At 46.3% G+C, this 22,590-nt stretch overlaps 1 protein-coding gene across 1 annotated transcript in view; it reads left to right on the top strand.

Annotated features, from left to right (window-relative positions):
• Positions 1-22,590, top strand: part of ercc5 (excision repair cross-complementation group 5) — a 211,813-nt gene that overhangs the window by 67,475 nt on the left and 121,748 nt on the right. The window contains exons 6-10 of the mRNA XM_072475900.1: positions 2,783-2,887; positions 15,277-15,371; positions 18,875-19,007; positions 20,491-20,574; positions 21,994-22,090. Of these exons, the coding sequence (XP_072332001.1) occupies positions 2,783-2,887; positions 15,277-15,371; positions 18,875-19,007; positions 20,491-20,574; positions 21,994-22,090 (514 nt within the window). The remainder of the gene's footprint in view (positions 1-2,782; positions 2,888-15,276; positions 15,372-18,874; positions 19,008-20,490; positions 20,575-21,993; positions 22,091-22,590) is intronic.

Here is a 22,590-nt window from a genome sequence, read left to right as displayed (position 1 = left end):
TCATTTACCTTCCCTGCTCTCCGCTCCGTAGTTCCCGTTTCATCCCTGACTCTCCCAATTTCCCAGCGGCCTAGCAAATCTCCACGGATCTACTCTCTCTCCGCCCCCCCCCCCCCCCCTCATTTGGTCCATAAACCCCCTAAGCACCTTGGCCGCTGCCGGCCTTCTTCCGGTCCTCGATCTAGACCGATCTAACCCTGGATCCAGCACAGTATTGAAATCCGCCCCCCATTACCAGGCTTCCCACCTAAAGGTCCGGGATCCCAGCATCCGCTTCATAAATCCCGCGTCGTCCCAGTTCGGGGCATATACATTTACCAGCATGACCTCCTTTCCCTGCAATCTGCCACTCACCATCACATATCTACCCCCGTTGTCCACCACTATATTCCTAGCCTCTAACGACACCCGTTTGCCCACCAATATCGCCACCCCTCTGTTTTTCGTGTCCAACCCCGAGTGGAACACCTGTCCCACCCATCCTTTCCTTAACCTAACCTGATCCGCCACCTTCAGGTGCGTCTCCTGAAGCATGACCACGTCTGCCTTCAGTCCTTTTAAGTGCGCGAACACTCGGGCCCTCTTAATCGGCCCATTTAGGCCTCTCGCGTTCCACGTGATCAGCCGGATTGGGGGGCCATCCCCCCGCCGATTAGCCATCCCCTATTCTAGGCCAGTCCCCCGTCCAGGTCCCGCGCACCCACCCGTCCCCCAGGCGGTGCCCTCCCGTCCCGACCACCTCTTCCCTTGCCAACTCCCACTCGCTCCCAGCAGCAGCAACCCAGTTAACACCGCCCCCCCCCGCCCCCCGGCCCGCTAGCTCCTCTCATCTAGCATGGTTACTCCCCCCATGATGCTTCCGAAAGTCAGCTGACTCCAACTGACCCCGGCTTCCCCCGCTCTCTCCTTGACAACCCCCCCCCGGTGTGTGGAACTCTCATCCTTCCTGCGCCTATCTTCCCGCCATCATTTCCCTAGCGCGGGAAAAAACCCTGCACTTTCCTGGATAGGCCCCGCCCCCCCATGCGCAGCTCCCCCATTCCCCATCCCCCCCCCCCCCCCTCAGTCCCGTTTTCCACCGGCGCCCACATTTCTCAGTGTCCCCCCCATCAAGAAGAGAAAAACCCTGTCTATCATCTAGATACTGTGAACCTCCCGTTCCCCAATTTACATTCTTATACATCGACATCGTCGTCTCCCCCACAGCATCAGTCCCTCAGTTCTGGTCCAGTTTCTCTTCTTGAATGAAGGTCCATGCCTCATCCGACATTTCAAAATAGTAACGTTTGCCTTGGTGCGTGAACCACAAACGCGCCGACTGCAGCATCCCAAATTTTATTTTCTTCTTGTGAAGCACCGCCTTGGCCCGATTTAAGCTAGCCCTCCTTCTCACCACCTCCGCGCTCCAGTCCTGATACATTCGTATCACCGCATTCTCCCACCTGCTACTCCGTACCTTCTTGGCCCAGCTCAAAACCGCCTCTCTGTCGGTGAAGCGGTGAAATCTCACCACTATCGCCCTTGGTGGTTCTCCAGCCTTTGGTCTCCTCACAAGGACCCGGTGAGCCCCTTTCACCTCCAGGGGGCCCGAGGGGGCCTCAGCTCCCATTAGCGAATGGAGCATCGTGCTCACATAAGCCCCAACGTCAGCTCCCTCCACTCCCTCGGTGAGACCCAGAATCCGGAGGTTCTTTCTCCTCGAGCTGTTCTCCAGGACTTCGAGCCTTTCGATACACCTCTTTTGTAGGGCCTCGTGCGTCTCCATTTTTACCGCTAGGCCCAGAATCTCATCCTTGTTTTCGGATGCCTTCGCCTTCACCCCACGGAGCTCTATCGCCTGGGCCTTTTGCGTTTCCTTTAGCCCTTCGATTGCCAGTAACATCGGCGCCAGCACCTCCTTCTTTAATTCCTCCACACACCGTCGGAGGAATTCCTCGCCTGGGCTCCATCCGTCGCCATCTTGCTTCTTCCTTCTCTTCTCTGCTGCTGCTCCAAAGGATCCTTCGCAATCTGGCCACTACCGCCGATCCTTTCCATACACACCCGGGGGTCTCCTTCCTTCGTCACCCGACACTGGGTTTGGTCAAAAAAAAAATTCCATTGGGGCTCCTGAAAAGAGCCCAAAAGTCCGTTAGAACGGGAGCTGCCGAAACGTGCGGCTTAGCAGTGCATCGCCGCAACCGGAAGACACCACCATTTTCTGAAGGGCAACTAGGGATGGGCAATAAATGCTGGCCTAACCACATCCCCTAAATGAATTTTTTTAATTCTATACAAACTCAGGAGATGTAACGGTTGTCCTTAAATCTCCTCTCTCCTACACTTCCTCGTCAAGAGTGGCATTCTCAAAGGTGCAGGATACACAGGAAAAACAAAATGGGTGTAGGGAGGAAATTCATTACTGGTGAATTCTTCGTGGCTATTTTTGAGAAAATAGTTTAAGTGGATAAAATACAATCGAGAGAATTAATTCACAATTCCAATATATTTGGGATTTAATTTTTCATTCCAATTTAACAAATTATGATTTGATAAAATTGAAAGCAAAATGGACCGGATATTTTTTAAAATGTAGACCATACTATTCCTCATAATGATCATCCTTTGAGAATAGTGCAAGCCAATATCCAACGACATGCTTACTTCCTTTTCAATAGAAATAAAGTGTACTTTGTCGCTGGATTAAAAACCTCATGTTCCAAAAGGGTAAGCAATAGTGATCTCTAAAACAAGTTGTAACTGTTTAAGATAATGTAAAGATTTATTGTGTTATTTTCCGCAGTCTTCCACCAATTACCCAGGAGGAAGCTTTACATATCTTGGGTTTCCACCAACCCTATGAAGACATTAGATTTGGGCCCTTTACTGGAAATGCAACACTTATGAGGTAAGCCATAGAAAGTGGATCCAAACTTTATTACATTTTCATCGTGGCAAGAAAAGGCAGAATCTTACTATATTTTTTCAGAGTGTCAGTTCCGGTGAGCAAACCGGTGAGAATCCCACCGGTGCCAATAGTGGGGAAACTGCACCAAATATCTGGCCTCTTTAACAAAATGTATTTTTTTCCACATGATTCACTCCACGCTCGTGGCGGCTTGCCTCTGATACGCTCGTCTGGGAAAACTTTATCTCTGTAATCATTGTGGTGCTCCTTTTAAACGTCTTCCCAGCACTTGTTCCAAGTCCAGTCGGGGGGATTGCAGTCAGGGAGACAGCACCACGATTCACTGATGGAGCCCTCACCAAATTCCTGGATGTCCATCAAACTAGGTCACCAACCCCACCTGGAAGGTTGTTGGCATCATTGCCAGCTCGCTCTATAAGCGAATAGAGCAGCAGTGCCAGAAAAAGATGAATTACCTTCTTCACTCAGCGAGGCTAAGTCTGCCCCCTGATGTACACCGCTGTATCCCTTTACACACCCATCACACCTCCACGGTGATCTCTCACCTAGCCGCCTCACAAATTCCCAACACCTTTCATGGCCCCCCGCCCCTCCACTTCCCATGGTCCCCTCAATAGATAATCGGCTCCTCACATCCCTGCTCCCACTCATCCCACGCATGCCAGTCTTCATCACTATCTGACCTGGCAGGACTCCCACCTACATTCTCTCCATCTGTCTCATTGCAGCACAAACTCATGCACAACTGGCATGGGCGGGCACAGCTGAGAAGCCTAACACCCTATAAGGAGAGAACCCTTGAGCTGGCAGGTGAGGAGCAGGACCCCACCTGTGCAGAGGGTGAGGTGGGAGCAGCAGACCAGTGAGGACCCTCAAGCCATGCATCTATGATGCAAGTGCAACCCTCACATGAGTTAACTTTCTCCCATGATTGGGGGCACTGATTGGGGTGGACGAGGTTATTAAGGGACTGGGAAGCATGCAAGCAGGGAAGGCCCCAGGACCAGACTGGTTCCCGGTGGAGTATTACAGAAAATATGTGGACTTGTTGGCCCCGTTGATGGTGAGGACGTTCAATGAGGCCAGGAAAGGGGGGACTCTACCCCCGACGATGTCGGAGGCGACGATATCGTTAATTTTGAAGAGGGATAAAGATCCGTTGCAGTGCGGGTCCTATAGACCCATTTCATTATTGAACGTGGACGCCAAATTGTTGGCAAAGGTACTGGCATCGAGGATAGAGGACTGTGTCCCGGGGGTGGTGCACGAAGACCAGACAGGGTTCGTAAAAGGGAGACAACTGAATGTCAACGTGCGACGACTATTAGGGGTGATAATGATGCCCCCAGTGGAGGGGGAGGCAGAGATAGTGGCGGCAATGGACGCAGAGAAGGCATTTGATAGGGTGGAGTGGGAGTATTTATGGGAAGTGTTAAGGAGGTTTGGGTTTGGGAACGGGTTTATTAGCTGGGTTAGACTTCTTTATGGGGCTCCAACGGCAAGCGTAGTTACAGGTCGACATAGATCGGAGTATTTCCGACTATATAGGGGAACAAGACAGGGATGCCCGCTGTCTCCATTGTTGTTCGCGTTGGCAATTGAACCTCTGGCCATGGCGTTGAGAGACTCCAGGAAATGGAGAGGGGTGGTTAGAGGGGGAGAACACCGAGTCTCGTTATACGCGGATGACCTATTGTTATACGTGTCGGACCCAGCGGGGGGGATGATAGAGGTTATGCGAATTTTGAGGGGGTTCGGGGATTTCTCTGGGTATAGGCTAAACATGGGGAAGAGTGAATTATTTGTGATACATCCAGGGGACCAGAGTAGAGAGATAGAAGGCTTGCCTCGAAGGAAAGTGAAAAGAAACTTCCGATACCTGGGGATTCAGATTGCTAGGAGCTGGGGAACCTTGCACAGACTTAATCTGACACGGTTGGTAGAACAAATGGAGGAGGACTTCAAGAGGTGGGACATGCAGCCTCTGTCGTTGGCGGGCAGGGTGCAAGCAATTAAGATGATGGTCCTCCCGAGGTTCTTATTTGTATTTCAATGTCTCCCTATACTAATCACCAAGACCTTTTTTAATAAAATAGAAAGGAGCATCACGAGCTTCGTGTGGGCAGGGAAAGTTCCGAGAGTAAGGAGGGGGTTCCTTCAGCGTAGTAGGGACAGAGGAGGATTGGCACTACCGAACTTGGGCGATTACTATTGGGCCGCCAATGTGGCAATGATACGTAAATGGATGATAGAGGGTGAGGGAGCGGCGTGGAAAAGACTGGAGAGAAAGTCCTGTAAAGGGACGAGTTTAGAGGCGCTGGTGACGGCGCCGCTACCGATCTCACCTTAAAAAGTTTACCACGAACCCGGTGGTGGTGCAACATTGAATATCTGGGGACAGTGGAGGCGACAGAGAGGGGTGCGGGGAGCCCTGGTGGGGTCCCCAATCAGGAACAACTATAGGTTCGCCCCAGGAAGAATGGATGGAGGATTTCAGAGCTGGTACCAGTTGGGAATTAGGAGGGTGGGAGATTTATTTATAGATGGGACTTTTGCGAGCTTGGGAGCATTGGAGGGTGCTTTCAGGGGTGTGGGTCGGAGAGGGCAAGGTGTCAGAGATTTACCGAGAGATGAGGGAAGAGGGGGAGGAGTCGGTGGGCGAACTAAAAGGAAAGTGGGAAGAAGAACTAGGGGAGGAGATAGAGGAGGGTATGTGGGCTGATGCCCTAAGCAGGGTAAATTCCTCTTCCTCATGTGCCAGGCTTAGCCTGATTCAATTTAAGGTGCTACATAGAGCACACATAACGGGAGCAAGATTGAGCAGGTTCTTTGGAGTGGAGGACAAATGTGGGAGGTGTGGCGGGAGCCCGGCAAACCACGCACATATGATTTGGGCGTGTCCGGCACTGGAAGGGTATTGGAAGGGAGTGACGGGAGTGATTTCGCGGGTGGTGAAGGCCCGGGTCAAACCAGGCTGGGGGTTAGCTCTATTTGGAGTTGCGGAAGAGCCGGGAGTGCAGGAGGCGAAAGAGGCCGACGTTGTGGCCTTTGCGTCCCTAGTAGCCCGGCGCAGGATCCTACTCATGTGGAAGGAGGCGAAACCCCCCGGACTGGAGGCCTGGGTAAATGATATGGCGGGGTTCATTAAACTGGAGCAGATAAAGTTTGCCCTGAGAGGATCGGCTCAAGGGTTCACCAGGCGGTGGCAGCCATTTCTCGACTACCTAGGGGAACGTTAGAAGGAAGACAGATGACCAGCAGCAGCAACCCAGGGGGAAGGGGGGGGGGGGGTTTAGTTTAGTTTAGGTCAAAGATAAAGGGGTTTTGTTACTTGTGTATTGTTAAAAATTTCTGTATTATTGTTGCATTTGCTTTGTAAGAGGGGAAAAATTGTTGTTTGGGAAAAAAAATTTCAATAAAACATATTTATAAAAAAAAAAAAAAAAAAATTCTCCCATGATTCATCTTCAGTGATGCACTGATGCCATCTTGCTTCCCTTGTCGGTCAATTAGTCAACCAGCCAGGAACATCCTCGCGCCCTGAGCAACTCCAAGGGAGACAGACCAGAGCCACTCCAAGGGAGACATCTCTGAGATAAGCATCGAGGAGGGGTCACAGATGTACCCGCACCCTCCACCAGCGCAGATACTCACCTCGGTGGGATTAGCTAGTAGGCAGGCTTCTGAGTCACTCACTGGTGAGCACCTCGCCGCTGAAGATCCACAGCAGGTGGAGGAACGAACGTTCCAGGGACTCAGTGATGTCAGAGCCCTGGACTCTGCTGAGCCCCTGGCCGATGACATGACCCTGGATCCGTTTGTCCCAAAGCTGCTGGAGCTACAAAGGCAGAGTCATGATCACCACTGAGGGTTGACTGCATCCTTCCTTGGACTGCAAGGCTGACTGGAGAAGTCCCATCACCTTCTGTCCCAAGAAATCATGCCGTCACTCCTATACAATGAGGCCAACACTGGGAGGGTGGAGCCCAACACTGGAAGGGTAGTGTCCACAATGGAGACCTTGGCACAGGAAGTGCACTCCCATGGCGGGGGATGCCCGCTTCATAGTTTAGCTTATGACTTCCATGTCTGAGGATATGAGCTCCATAATGCAGGGCTTCAACTGCGTGGTGCTGGCACGAGTGGGGAATCCAAAAGTGTCGGCGCTGGAGGATGGCGGTGCTTCGGGCTCTCACTCAAAATTCCCCTCTATCCCATGGAGGAGCTCGGGAGCCCCCAGGCACCAGAAAGGAAGAGGGATAGGCAGGAGAGTAGCTTGGAGCCGTCCACCAGGAGATCATTGGGGTGTCGTGTCCATCTGACACCCCCCCCCCCTCTCCGGTGAACAACACTCCTTCAGCCCATACATCGAGGGGAAACGCCCATGCAGCCCGAAAGTAGCCCAGACCCTCAAGTCCAGGCCCCCCCATGGGACGCCTGAAAAGTTCATCTTGGGCAACAGGGTGAGGAAGTCAGCAGGCCAACTCAACCTCCACTGTTGATCCTAGGGATACAACTAGACTTAGCAGGAAGGTGGGAAAGAGTAAGAAATGATAGGTATCTGGTGGGCACGGGTGAACCTAGGCACTAGTAGAGATACTTCGTACACCCATACTGATCCTCCACGCTGCCATGCTCCATAAACCCCCACGCACACTCAGTGGTGCTTCATTCCTGTGGAGTATGAAAAAGGTAGCGCTATGTCTCTCCCACATTAATGCAATAAAGACATGCCACTGCTGACACGGGGCTCCCAGCCCCCGTACCTAACCCCATCCATGCAAGGTTAAAACGAATCCCCTAACATCAACACTCAGGCCTCTTATTCTGTCAGTATTCTCTAGTGATGAGGATGGCAAGAACTGATAAAGTGTTGAGATTCTGTCCACCTCATACTTAGATGGAGCAAAGCACCAGAACCCATGACCCTGAAGGAGGCAGTCGCAGCTGAGATTTGTCACCCAGTGTCTCTGAACCGCAGGATAAGCCCGTTCATTGGCAGGATGTGTTCAGGTCTCTGTTAAACAGGAGTCAGACATATTGCTGAGGATGAGAGAAACATCGCTCTGTCCTCATTGCAAGTCATCATCATTCTCCTGCAGCGTTTGGCCATTCACTTTAGCACCCTGTAGCCATCATCACGATGACCTCCGCAGGCGCCTCCATAGTGAGTGGATGTCAGACCCCAAAGGGTGGGAGAGGTTTTCACAACCTAGTCCAAATCGAGTCAATGAGCATGTTCCTAGCCCTGCGTTCCATACAAGCAATTGTCATTGCCGTAGGCCCTTCCTCCCCTTCACCACCCTCCTCGACATCTTCTTCATCTGAGGAGATGTGACGCTCCTCCGTGTCCTCTTGGTCCAGCTGCTTTCCTCACTGCAGTGATGAGTTTTGCAGAGCGCAGCAGATCACTATGATGCAGGACACCCTCTGGGATCTGTCTTGAAGGGCTCCTCCCGATCAGTCCAGGCACTGCAACAGCATCTTAAGCAGTCCAATCACCTGCTCAACTGGTGCAAATGTTGGTGCATGAGCCTCGTATTAGCACACTGGTGTCATCAGCCTCTTCCTGAATGGGTACCCTAATCCCCAAGGAGCCATTGCTCCAGCCGCTGCTCTCCCTCAAAAATGGCTGGGATCTGCGAGCACGCCATGATGTAACTATCATGGACGCTCTCCGGGAAATGAGCGTTCATGATGTGCACCATGCGGTCACTCGATCTTGAGGGAGTGAAATCCCTTGCTGTTCAAAAATGGCGCCCCATGTTGCCTTGGGGAGTGCAGAGTCACTTGGGTACAGTCAATAACGCCCTGCACAATAACATGCCTGCTATGTGGGCGAAGCCCATCTCCCAGATGTCCTGGCTCGCCTAGGCCTGGTCCAAGTTGATGTTCATGTGGGCCCTCACAAATAGCGTATCAGTGAACCCTTATGCACGCTCAGGTCAACCGTGTAGACCTGAAATGAGCCACTGGCATAAAAGTTCAGAGTGGCAGTAACTTTCAGGGCCACAGGTAATGAGTGATCTTCCACTCCATGTAATGCCAACTCTTATATCACCTGGCACAGGTGATCCACTGTCCCCCAGGACAAATGCAGTCTTTTTCAACACTGGAACTTTGACATCTGGAGGTACGACGTTATGCGCCGGAATACCCGTGGACAGTAATGTCTCCTCTGTGGTTCTGCCATCTGTAGCCCTGCTTCCGGAAGATCAACAGGCCCTGCCTCTCTCTCTGCAGGGCGCTGTTCCTGGTCAAGTGCTGCGACATGTCAATGTTGCTGCTGCATTACCAGCTGGACTGGCTCCATGATTCTCCAGAATCAAAAACTGAAAGGAAGTGAATATCAAAGTGAGTGATGAGGAGTCCTAACGATGCCATCACCCATAGCCCTCTCAGGATATCAGACATCCACCCGTGAAATCCCCCTATGTGAGGGCTTTTCCAATGAGCCTCACCCCCTCCCTTGTCACACAATAGCCACTTCCCCATAGTTGTCCCTCTCAACTCCACCTGAATGAAGTGCTTCAATCCTCAAACGCCTCAGCAGGCCACACTGTCCCTCGAGTGAGGAGTTGGAGCAGTTGAATGCATTGAGCTGACCTGCGTTCTAACCTCAAGGGGGAACAGGGCACTGCCTCCGACTTCCCTTGAATGGCGTAAATAATGAGCGACTACACTTTGCATTGAGAGTCACATCTGTGGCACCTCTGTGTTATGTAGATGTTGGTATGAGCCTTAGTTCAATACCTGGGGGGCTAGGCATTCATTCTCATTGCAGTTGTCCTCCCCTTGTGTGAATGCCTTCAGGCCTCATGTGGCTGGAAAACACCCCTTGTCAGAGTCTCCCACTCTACTCATTCAGCCTGGCCTCTCATGGGACCCCACCAAGGAACCAGTCTCCCCCAGTCTTGACCCAATGAATTCACTTGCTCCCACCTACTTTCCAGCTGACACTCTGGAAGGGCAATCCCTCACTGGTTATATCTATCACCACAAGCAGGACACAGGAAGTGCTGCCTGCATGCCAGCCACCAGACCACTTTAAACCTAGAGGCTCACAGACATGAAGGACCACTGAGGCCTGCGAGCGACCTCTCCCCCCTGAGATGCCGATACTGAACCCCCCAGGCCCTGGGTTGAACTTATCTGGGTCCCCCTCGTCCTCTTCACTACCTCCTATGTGACTGGCATCCTGGATGATAATGGCGACCTGAGCGTTCACCTCCAGTATCACATTTGGAGGTGATGTCACCAGGTGCTTGTTTTTATACAGCTGTGACAGCATATCAGAAACCTATGAACATTCATTGATGGGGAAGTCCTGGTGGGATGGCTCGTGAATAATATTAAAATGAGGTTCCTGGTCTTCCGTGGCATTTTTCTCATTATGTCACCAGCAAAGGCCCTGGAAAATCGGAAAACGGCAAGTAGCCAGCGAGAACTATGTTTTTTGGATTCTCGCCGGATTTTCTGCCTATTCTCGCTGATGGCTAAATTGGGCTCAATCGCCCCAAAGTCTTATTATGATTCACAATTCTTCACAATAAACCGTCTTACTGGTTCTGCTCTTTCTTATCGACTATACTGCAGTTCTTTTTTATTGCACTTCCAGGTGGCAACGCAGTTTTGTTTCTTGAAAGTTGATCCAGCGCTCGTACTAGTGGCAGCACATCCATGAGAACGTTTTGCGTTTTAATAATTCTTTGAAAAAGCCTATATGACTGATAACTCCACTATTCATATTGTATGTCGTGTTGTTTCTGCTCTGATGGCAGTTTGCTCACTATTCACATACATCAGCTTGAAAGGCTGGTCATTACCTTGCTTCAATTTTCAGAAATATGAAATTGTTGGCTGACAAATGCAAAACTTTAAGTGAACACACACACAGATACTCAGGGCTATGTAAATTGATGCACGGACTTTCCTTTCCATTTCATATTTCCTTAATTCTAATATTTATAATGTATTGGAACTTCCTTGCAAAAGATCAATAATACACAAGTGTCTTTCCCCACCCTGGAAGAAAATGAATCATCGACGAAATTCATAGGTTTCAAGCACTGCCAAATTACTCAAGATGCACCGAAAATTGGCTGAACATAGAGACGTTGGTTCTCCGAAAAGACCAGGAGTAGAAATTTTGATTGTTGGGAGTAAAGTAAGGCTATAATGTAATTAAAGAGATGAGACATGTGATTAAAACTGAAGGCAAAGCTGTGATTAAATTAAAGTCTTATATTTGCCTCCACCTAGCCATGAATTCAAAACATATATTTTTGTGTATAAAATATATACAACCTATACACTTTGTTTTTGATATAAAGATCATGCTTGTGACTTTTTTTGTCTTCCTTTCCATTTATCCACTCTTCTAAGGCATTGGATGTCCACAGTACTGATCCACGTAGACATTATTCCTGTGTGATCCTCGGCAATAATTATGTAACCAAAGGGGCACGACGGCAAACCTGATGTGCACAAAATAGTACTTCAGCAGAGTTGCTGAATAATGATCAGAAACCGGATCCTTGCAAGACATTATTTGTCATTCTTTGACCCTCAACCTGTGGGGGCCAGTGAGAGGTCGGTGGTGATGGAAGAGGGCCATTAAGTTCAGTTGTAGTGAGCCTACCATCTTGGGCTGAATGGACACCTTTACAGTTGTGTAATTCTCAGCTGAGATCATCAAACAGAACAGACTGTAGTTTAAGTTGGTGACCTCATCAATGACACCTGTGGTAATTTCTATAATTGATGTGATCAGAATGGCAAGGGCAGCAGGTGCACCGTAGAATGGCAAGGGCAGCAGATGCACCATGGAATGGCAAGGGCAGCAGATGCACCGTGGAAGGGCAAGGGCAGCAGATGCACCGTGGAAGGGCAAGGGCAGCAGATGCACCGTGGAAGGGCGAGGGCAGCAGATGCACCGTAGAAGGGCGAGGGCAGCAGATGCACCGTAGAATGGCGAGGGCAGCAGATGCACCGTAGAAGGGCGAGGGCAGCAGATGCACTGTAGAAGGGCAAAGGCAGCAAATGCATGGGAACACCACCACCTGCAGGTTCCCCTGCCAATCACACACCATCCTGACTTGGAATTATATCGCCGTTTCTCCAAAGGGTCAAAATACTTGAAGTCCCTTTCTAACAGCACTTTGAGAGTTCCTATAACACGTGGGCTGTAGCAGGTCACCTACACTTCTTCAAGAGCAATTTGGGATCGGCAATAAATGCTGGCCTAGCCAGTGACACTCCCATCACATGGCCAAATAAATAAATAATGTGATGTAGCATATTTATTGTGATCTTTCACTTGATAGCTTTGTTTTTGATATTTTAATTTTAACTTTCCATTGGGAATATAATTTTTAATCTGCCTTTTAGTTTACGTATCCAATCAACCATAGCCAACTCTGTTGTCACGCCTATGTAATTCACTTAATTTGCAAATTTTATTTGTGATTGGAGTATGTTGCTTTTAAACTTAATATGAAATTCCGTATAGTATGATCATTATTTCCTCGTGGATTTTTTTTACTGTGTGATTACTAATTAACTGTGCTTTCTTATACAATACTAAATCTTGTGGCAATCTTCTAATTTGTGAGATGATGATTTGCACCTTGGTGATCAAGTCTATTAATCATTGCCTAGTGTGGCTTAGAAACTGCTTCCCCATGGCAATCTGAACCCATTATCTTTCTTTGCAGTAGATAGGCAGAGAAGGTGCACAATTTCCTGGCCTCAGTTTCCTCTGGGCCCTCTTCTCAGCCCAGAGCTTTTTGTATCTGCTTGCTTCTTCCAAACAGTCAGCATCCAATGGTCACAATTGTCAGCAATTGTCTCCCAGTTGTGTGTCAAGATCACCATCTTCATATCTCATTTGCAGGTATCCTTGTAGCAGAGATAAGAATGCCCAGGGGGTCATGACCTAGTACCCAATTCACTGTACGGAAGGTCTTTGGATATATGGCCACCATCCATCTAATGACCGTGGCAAAGCCAGTGCAGAAGTTGTCGACTTAGCAATGAGTGGAATTAGCATGCTCCAGCATTCTGAGTCGGTGAGCTTGTCCTGCCAAGAGAGGTACAGTATAGGTCTGAGATAGCGAAGAGAGAAACTGTTCAGCTTTTTCGTCTGCCTAGCATATGGTGACCAGCTCTCGCCATTGTGGGGGGAGTGCACTGAAGACGCAGGCATGGGTCCACACCCACTAACCTCCCCACCAAATCCAACAATGCTCACCCTTCCTTTTCAACAACGCACACACCATCACCCGCCACTGATAATGCGCACCCCCCCAATACACCATCTCCCAATTAACCACTTGGAATCCCTGACTTCTATTCTGTCAATGTCAGATGAGGCAGCAATGTCAAGGGTGTGGTGGCATTGTTCAGGGTAAGGAGTGGAATGTGAGCCAGGAGAGAGTTAAGAATTGTCGGGGAAATGAGCATTGTTGGAGGAAGGTGAACAATGTCGGTGGGAGGCTGTGCCATATTGCGGGTTAGACCATAGAACATACAGTGCAGAAGGAGGCCATTCAGCCCATCGAGTCTGCACCGACCCACTTAAGCCCTCACGTCTACCCTATCCCTGTAACCCAATAACCCCTCCTAACCTTTTGGGTCACTAAGGGCAATTTATCATGTCCAATCCGCCTAACCTGCACGTTTTGGGACTGTGGGAGGAAACTGGAACACCCAGAGGAAACCCACGGGGAGAACGTGCAGACTCCGCACACAGTAACCCAGTGGGGAATCAAATCTGGGATCCTGGTGCTGTGAAGCCACAGTGCTAGCCACTTGTTCTGCTACTGTTCTGCCCGTTACAGGACATTTAAAAACTTTGCAAGTTTAAAAGCATGTCTGCAGTTCATGACAAAATAGGGGATCTGGCTTCACTGCCATTGGGCCTCCTGACCTTGCTCATCATTGGACTCAAACTGGAGCTTGACCAGAAGGATGATAAATTGCAGTGTTAAAAGTAAAGCAGGTAAATTAAATCACAGTTAGCAGCAGATGCTTCCACTCCGCTGCTGGCTAGAAGTTCTGGGCCAGTGTTTCTACCTCCTTAAGTCACAATTTTACAGCCAAATTTGTGGATTGTAGCTGATTTAATTTTTATATTTATTTTCTTGTACAAACTCTCTGTCGCACCAAAGATTAAGATTTGACCAGCACTTTCTGTTTCTATTCTGTCAATGCGAAGTGTGTTTTGTCAGCAATCAACTGTTCTTGAATCCCTTGTCTTTTATCAGCAAATTTTCAGTGATCAGTCACTAATCTTAAGCATGAGAGCGAAGTCATCCAAACAGTAAGTCTATAATGTATACACTTCAATTGTTTTTTGTCACATGTAGGTTTATAATCTTCCAACACAATGTTCTGCAATTAATTTCCCTATCTCTTACTATGAACTTTGAATATCCTTGATTTGCGCTCCTCTATGACCAAATGAGATCAACATTGTAATATAGGAAGCTCACGTGTACTTTGTGTTGTGTGTGTGTGTTGTGTGTGTGTGTTCTATGAGCTAAATATCTTGATCAGGTGGAGAGCTGTGAACAGCAGAATTTTTAAAAGGTAATTTGATACTTAGCTGATCTAAATTCTAGCGACCGTGAGAACCATCTTCAGAATGCTTTTTTCAATGAAATAAGCTTGAACCAGTGAACATTCTTCTGTTCCTCTGGAGAACTTGTCATATTTTGTTCTGTTTACCTCAAGATTTTATTTGTGTACTGTTGAGGTGAAGAGGGTGGCTGGGTTAAGGATCTGAGTTAAAGATAGTTTGTTTTGTAATATGTTTACAGGTGATGTCACTTAATTGGATTATTTTGGTGATTGAACTTTTACATTTATTTCTAGTTATAAGAAATAAGTGTATATTTATCTCCTGGCCAACACCTTCATAATATCTGAACTACTCATTCATTTAATTTATGGTGATTTTTACTTGCTGTGCACAAATTGGCGGCTGGGTTTGTTTATATAAAATCAATTGTATTGAAAAGTTATTTAAGATGTTTTCAGAGCTGTGATAATGCAGAGTGTAAATGCAAATATATGTACTCATTCTAAGGAATGTCCTTATTTAATAAATGCTCTGGCAGAATAGTTGTGAGAAAAGGTGTTATGAGAACCACAAAAAGTGCATAACAAACATTTTGATTTGCCGTCTTGGAATGTGCCCTGGAGCAAAGGTACAGTATGAAAAACGACAGTTGCAATCCATCTGGCCATTACAGATAAATGTTACACCATGGCATTAGTTGAAAAAGACCAAAATTAAATTAAATTAATTTAGATTTAAATGATTACTAAAATTTTACCTTTCCTCACTCTTTGTCTTTTCACAGATGGTTCAGGCAGCTTAATGAGCATTTTCATATGCGAGGCTGTTCCTATGTTCTGTACAAACCTCATGGGAAAAATAGAACAGCTGGAGAAACTGGTACATGAAATGCATAATTGCTTTATTAAAATATTCATTAATCCAAAAATCACTGCATAAACCTACTGAAGTTTTAAAATGTGTATATCTTTGTGTTACGCAACATCTATGAAATTGCCTCCAATGGGAAAATAAGCGATCAATTTTTCATCGAAGGAAGGGATATTGATCTTGGAAAATAAATGTTTTTCACTTTTACTACCAATGTGAATCTGAAATCAGGCCAGCATAAATTTGATGAGTGAAAAAATTGGAAAACAAAGATCAAGGAAACAATGGAGATAGAGGAAACAATCTAAAATTAATTAACTTAATGCGGTGTCCACAAGGCTGTGAAGTGCCCAGTCGAAAATGAGGTATTGTTCCTTAAGCTTACATTAAACTTCATTGGAACACTGATGGGGACCACGTGCAGAGAGGCCAATGTGTGAGCAAGGTAGAGAATTAAAATGACAGACGAGTGGAAACTCGAGTCATGCTTGTAAACTGTACAGAGCTGTTCTGTAAACTGGGTTGGTCTCCACAGTATAGAGGAGAGCGCAGCTTGAGCACTAAAAACAGTACGTTAAATTTAAAGATTTAAGAGTAAATCACAGTTTCATTTGGAAAGAGTGTTTGAGGCCTTGAAAGTGAGAAGCGAAGAGTTGAAAGGACAGGTGTGTATCTCCTGTGCTTGCATGGAAAGGTTCTGTAGAAAGTGGAGCAGTTGCTGAGGGTAATTGAAGACTGGTCACGAGAGAATTGTCCCATCGGAATGCTGAAAGGGGAGGCAAATATTTGTTTGGTGGAGATATCCTGCTGGATGTGGTGCAGGAATGACAGAAGGTGATTGCCGCGATTTCTGTTTCAGTGCCTGCTAGGCTGGAGTGAGCAAATTGGTCACTTTGTTTATCTGGGGGGAAAGGTAGCCAGGGTCAGGAAGGTGGTCCTACAGAGTGGGTGACAGACAGGGGGCTGGGCCTTCCAAATTTATTATATTACTATTGGGTGGTGAACACAGAAAAGGTGAGGAGTTGGGTCATGGGGAGAGGGGTTAGGATGGAGGGGAGGGGGGGGGGATCAGGATGGAGATGGGTCTGTGTTGGGATTGTGGTTGAGGGCGCCGATAACTGCTCCGCTTCCCTGGGCAAGTACTCTGGGAGTCTGGTGATGGTGGCAATGCTGAAGTGAAAGCAGTTGAGGCAGCACTTTAAGTTGGGGGCTGGGTCAGGGGAGATGCCTATCAGGGGGAATCACAGGTTCGAGCCGGGGCGGCTGTATGGGAGGTTCCGGAGATGGGAGGAGAGGGGGATCAGGGTATTAGAAGATTTTTTCCGGAGGGACGTTTTCTGAAGTTGGAAGAGTTGGGGGAGAAGTATGGACTGGGGCAAGAGGAAGGGTTTTGGTACCTGCAGCTCTGAGACTTTGCAACGAAGGAGGTTCCAAGCTACCCGATAGCTCTGGCCCCCTCATTGTTGTAAGGTATTGATGGCAGGGGGATTAGAAAAGGGAGTGGTGTCGGTGATTTACGGGAAGATTCTGGAGGAGGAGGTATTCACTCTTTGTAGCACCTCTCACCACAAACCTTCTTCCATTACCTCCCCCAACTCTTCTTCCCACTTGGCCTTAATCCCTTCCATGGACACCCCATTCTCCTCCAGCACTTCCTTGAAAAATGCCTTAGGTAAGGCACTGAAACAAAAACAAAAATTGCAGCAACACATTCATTCTGATGGCATGCACCCGGCCCACCAATGACAGAGGGAGGTGTCCCACCTTGCCAAATCGGCTTTCACCCTCCCCACCAAACTACTAAAATTGTACCTATGGAGCCACCTGCACCCCCAAATACCTCAAGTGCCCCCACTCCTAGTTGGGACACCGTAAAACCTCTTCTCCAAATTTAGTTTATACCCTGGAAAATGATCCAAATCTTTGAGAAGTCCCATTATGTTCCCCACCGACGTACTCGGCTCTGAAATATACAACAGTAAATCGTCCACGTACAAGGATACCCTATGTTCTATCCACCCCCCCCCCCCCAAACTATCCCTTCCGTGGCAATGGCTGTATCGCTGATGCAAATAGGAGGGGGACATAGGACACCCCTGCCTGGTACCCCAGTGCAGAGCAAAGTACCCCAAGCTCATATTATTTCTGCGGACACTCGCCATCAGTTCCCTATACAATAGTCGTACCCATTCTGTAAATCTCAGCCCAATCCTGAATCTCTCTAGGACCGCCATCAAGTACCCCCACTCTACCCGATCAAATGCTTTTTCTGCATCTAGCACCACCACCTCCTCTTGTCTCCTTTCCCTTGGCCGGCGTCATGATCACGTTTATTAACCTTCTGACATTCGAGAATAACTGCCTCCCTTTCACAAATCCTGTCCAGTCTTCCCCTATCACCTTCAGAAGGCACCCCTCCAGCCTAGCTGGCAGCGCCTTTTGCCAGTATTGTGGCATCAACATTCGATAACGATATGGGCCTATACGATCCACACTCCATCGGGTCATTGTCCTTCTTTAACAACAGGGAGATTGAAGCATGTCCCAAAGTTTGTGGTAGTTTCTCTCCCCCCTCCCCTCCCCCCTCCCTATTGCCTCCTCAAACATCCCTACCATCAGCGGCAACAATTTGTCTTTGAACTTCTTATAATACTCCACTGGAACCCATATGGCCCTGCCACCTTCCTGATTGCATCTTTCCAATTGCCTCCTTTACCTCTTGTTCCCCCACCGACTCCTTCAACCTGGCCCTATCTTCCTCCTCCAGCCTCGGAAACTCCAACCCATCCAGAAACTCCCGCATCCCTTGTTCCTCTCCCAGTGGTTCCGACCGAGACAGCTTTTCATAAAACTCCTCAAACACCCTATTAATCTGCTCCGGAGCCATTACCAATTTCCCCGTCATATCCCACACCTGGACTATCTATCTTTTGCTTTTGTAAATTATTCTGTATTCCAGCTTTGCACATAGACAATTCACAGCTATACCAGTATCCTACTTCCAACATCAGCCATCTTTATTCCCTTAGACTTGAACTATCAGTCAGTGATTTCCAATTATGGGCAATATTGTGTTGTAACCTCCTGCCACCCATCTACATTTTCTTTTTCTGAATTTGTCTTCTCAATGTGTTGACCTCTGCTGGGTACAGTTCTGCATTAACTGTTCAGTATCTTGCGACCTTTGACACTGTTGAGGGATGTCACAGCCAAGATGTGTACGCAATTGCACTTCCAAAAATAAGTCGTTATTAGGTTCAGGAATGAGAAATCCAGAGGATTGTTCTTTGTGCCTCTCCTTCCCTAAGCCAGGTCACTGAGGCAAATGATAGTATCCTTTCCACTACCCAAGCTGACCTGATGATCACATTTTGTCTTCCATATTTTGGCTTAACCAATTTTAAACACAGTGATAATCTACTGAAGCATACCCATTGAAGCATAATGATAACTGCTGTTTGTGGCATGTTGAACATAGATCGTGTAATATTTGACTTGTATTGACATTTCAGCTGAAGGGGCGTTAATGAAATTAACTCAAGGACTTCAGGATGAGTCTATGGCTTTTATCTACCATTGCCAAAATCATTACTTCTGTCCTATTGGATTTGAGGCTACCCCTTTAAAAGCATCCAAAGCATTTCGGTGAGCATGTATATCTCATAACTACTCTGCGTCTTCTCTGGGCAGCATGTCAATGCTCCTGTTTGAATATGGATTTCAATATTGCACTGCAAGAAAACACTGATTTTATTTCATTTTAATCATTAGAACAGGAACAGTCAAGAAGAAACTTAAATACTGGCTTTTTCCATTTAACAATTAATTGCCAATATACTTCTATGAAGTTTGATGTATAACAGGTTCTAAAAATACAGATCAAAGCTTATTACTGCTAAACTTGACAAATTTTAAGGAAGTGAATGGGTCATATAAATTTTAAATTGGTACCATAAATATTGTGAAACAGTTTTTCAATTAACGTACTAATTGGCTAAAGATAAATGAACACCACATTGCAAGAGCCTTACTATGACACTAAAAGGTTAAGATAGGGCGGCACGGTAGCACAGTAATTAGCACTGCTGCTTCACAGGGCTCCTGGTTCAATTCATGGCTTGGGTTACTGTCTGTGCAGAGTCTGCACGTTCTCCCCGTGTCTGCGTGGGTTTCCTCCGGGTGCTCCGGTTTCCTCCCACAAGTCCCCAAAGATATGCTTGTTAGGTGAATTGAACGTTCTGAATTCTCCCTCAGTATACCCGAACAGGCACCGGAATGTGGCGACTAGGGGATTTTCACAGTAACTTCATTGCAGTGTTAATGTAAGCCTACGTGTGACAATAATAAAGATTATTATTATTACCAGCACCATCTCAAAAAGATGTTTTAGTAAAGATGGTTAAATTACATTTCATCAGTGGTCATATTTTTAAGCAAACAGTTCATTTAGCACTACCTCAAAAAGATGTTTTAATAAAGGTGGTTAAATTACATTTCATCAGTGGTCATATTTTTAAGCAAACAGTTCATGTTCAAAATAAATATGTATTTCTGCTTCAATAAGTCTGTGGCGGCGAATTCCATCCACTTTGTGTACACATTTTAAATTATTTTTGTTCTGTTTTCAAAAAACGCAATTGGTGGAAATAATGCCACTACTTGCCTTGACAACCAATCACAAACACCTTTTATTAATCTTATCAGCACTAATGGAGGAATAAAGCTCGAGTTTATTGAGTCTCTGCACAATTGTAATCTCCTATTCCCAGTAAACCTATGATGCACCTTTTCTATTTCTATGATTTCATTCCCAAGCTATGCAGTATTCCAACAGTGGCCAAATTAGAGTGTTGGAAGAGTTCAGTATAATCTCCTTGTTTTTATTTAAAAGCAAAGGGTTTGGTTAGCCTTTTTATGATATCTATAAGCATGGCTGCATTTTGATCCATTCAAAATCTTACTATTTAAAGTGTATTTCTTTTCCCTAAACTATTTTATTTCACATGTTGTTTCTAAATTGAGTGACAGCAGTCACTCGTATGCCTGTAGTACTTGCAGAAGAGAAAAGAGAAAAATACTTTGTTTCCAATTGTGCATTGTATGTGTCTTTTTTTGTCTTTGATAACAGAGGGAGGCTCCCCCTTGATGAAATGGAATTTTGGATTTTAATAGGTGAACCAAGTAAGAAACATCCAGCCATTCACTGCAAAAAGTAAGTTTGATGTTTAGACAATATGGCTACACTCCCAAGTCACCTGGTGGCACTGCTTCAAACTGGTTCTACAATTTAGCATCATAAAGAGCCGTACTTCCAAGCTCCCTAACGTTGGATTTGGGGGCTGTGCCAAACATTCGCAGAGGAATCCCTCTCAAAACTTTACAGGTAAGAGTTTGCAGGGCAGTTGCCTAGAAGTACTAACTTCCTGTGGGCAATTGCTCTGCGCTGGGAACCATCTGAAAATGCAACTGAAATTGCTAACTTCAGATAATTCCGCCAGGGTTACACCAATAGTTAGTCCAAAAAAAGGTAGATGAAACATTCTTTTAACTTCTGAGGAACTATTGCAAACACCCAGACCAATCCCCCCCCCCCGACCCAAGGAATCCCCCACGGGCCCACACACACTCCAAACCTCATGACCCCCAAACTCCCTGTCTGACCCGCAGGCATGGTTGTCGAAGATGTTTTGTGAAATTAATCATTATCTCTGACTCCCAACGGTAAGCAGACCTACAGGATATTTATGGAGCTTTGCAGAGATGTTATCTATGCTAGTTGCTTTCCACCAAAATCATTGTATTCCCTATATTGCAATAGTGACTACACTTTAAAAGTACTTAATTCGCTATAAAGAGCTTTGAGATACCTTGCTGTCAGGAATGATGGTTATATAAATGCATTGTTTTATTTCCTAAAAGAATTATGTCCGAATTCTCCAAGAGAGACTGGAGCCATGTATATCTATTTCTTTGTATCACTATTCGACATTCAATTTAAATAAAATTGAAAGTTATTTATCTGAATATTTTAAGCTATGTTTTATTGTTGACCTACATTGATTGCGTGAATGCATTGGAGAGAGTACAGAAGAGGTTTACAAGAATGTTTCCAGTGATGAGAAACTTCAGCTATGAAGATAGATTGGAGAAGTTGGAATTGCTCTCCTTGGAGAGAACAAGACTAAAAGGAGATTTGATAGAGGCTTTCAAAATCATGAAGGGCTGGACAGACAGAGTGGATGGTGAGAAGCTGTTCCTGTTCGTAAAAGGATTGAGAATCAGACAACAAAGGTTTAAAAGAAGCAAAAGTGAAGTGAGAAAAAACATCTTCACACGAGTGGTTGGGATCTGGAATGCACAGCCTGGAAGTGTGGTGGAGGCAGGTTCAATTAAGGCATTTAAGGGGGAATTAGATGATTATTTGAATTGAACAGTGTGCAGGGAACAGGGAAAAGATAGCAGAATGGCGCAACGTCAGAATGCTCATTCAGAGAACCAGTGCAGGCACAATGAGCCAAACGGCCCCCTTCTGCACTGTGTGATTGTGAGCTTTGTGGATTTGTTACTGCAAATTATCCAGGGTTGCAATAATGGTGTATCTACTAATACAATGACTTATTTCTGAATTTAGGTGGGCAGATATAGTGACAGATCTTAACACTCAGAATCCTGAATACCTTGATATTCGAAATTCCGAAAAGGGTATACAGTACAGAAAAACCAAAAAGGTATCAATGAAAATTTTGAATGTCATTTTTTAAAATAGTATCTGTAATGTCATAAACAACATTCAAGATATTGCAGTTTTGTACTCGTGTTGTGATTTATAAGATTGTTAACATGCACAGAATCTGGGCTACTTCTTTTGGGTAAAACGGAGTGTCAAACTTCGCTTTATTCATTTACAATCTTTGTCAATTGTATATTGTCCTTTTGAAATATAATAGTTAAACTTCAAGTCACCCTCCTCTTCTTAATGCAAATCTGATCATGTTGCTTACTGGTATCCGATCTTATCCCTGCTCATCTCCACTTCAAAATACTTGCTTTCACACCTAACCCCTTTTTTGATGTTTAAACCTTGCAGCCTGTCTTCAGTCTCATTAAATTAGTAACACCCAAACAAACACGCAAGCCTGGTTTCCACAGTGATATTAGGAAAATATTGAAAAATATACTCTTGTCACACTTCAACTGCATGAAATTGTGGAGAAAGCAGATTCAGTAA

This window comes from Scyliorhinus torazame, chromosome 15 (genome assembly GCF_047496885.1).
Source record: "Scyliorhinus torazame isolate Kashiwa2021f chromosome 15, sScyTor2.1, whole genome shotgun sequence".
NCBI lineage: Eukaryota > Metazoa > Chordata > Chondrichthyes > Carcharhiniformes > Scyliorhinidae > Scyliorhinus > Scyliorhinus torazame.
Note: the sequence above shows the minus strand (reverse complement) of the source record. Positions and strands in the feature narration are given on the sequence as shown.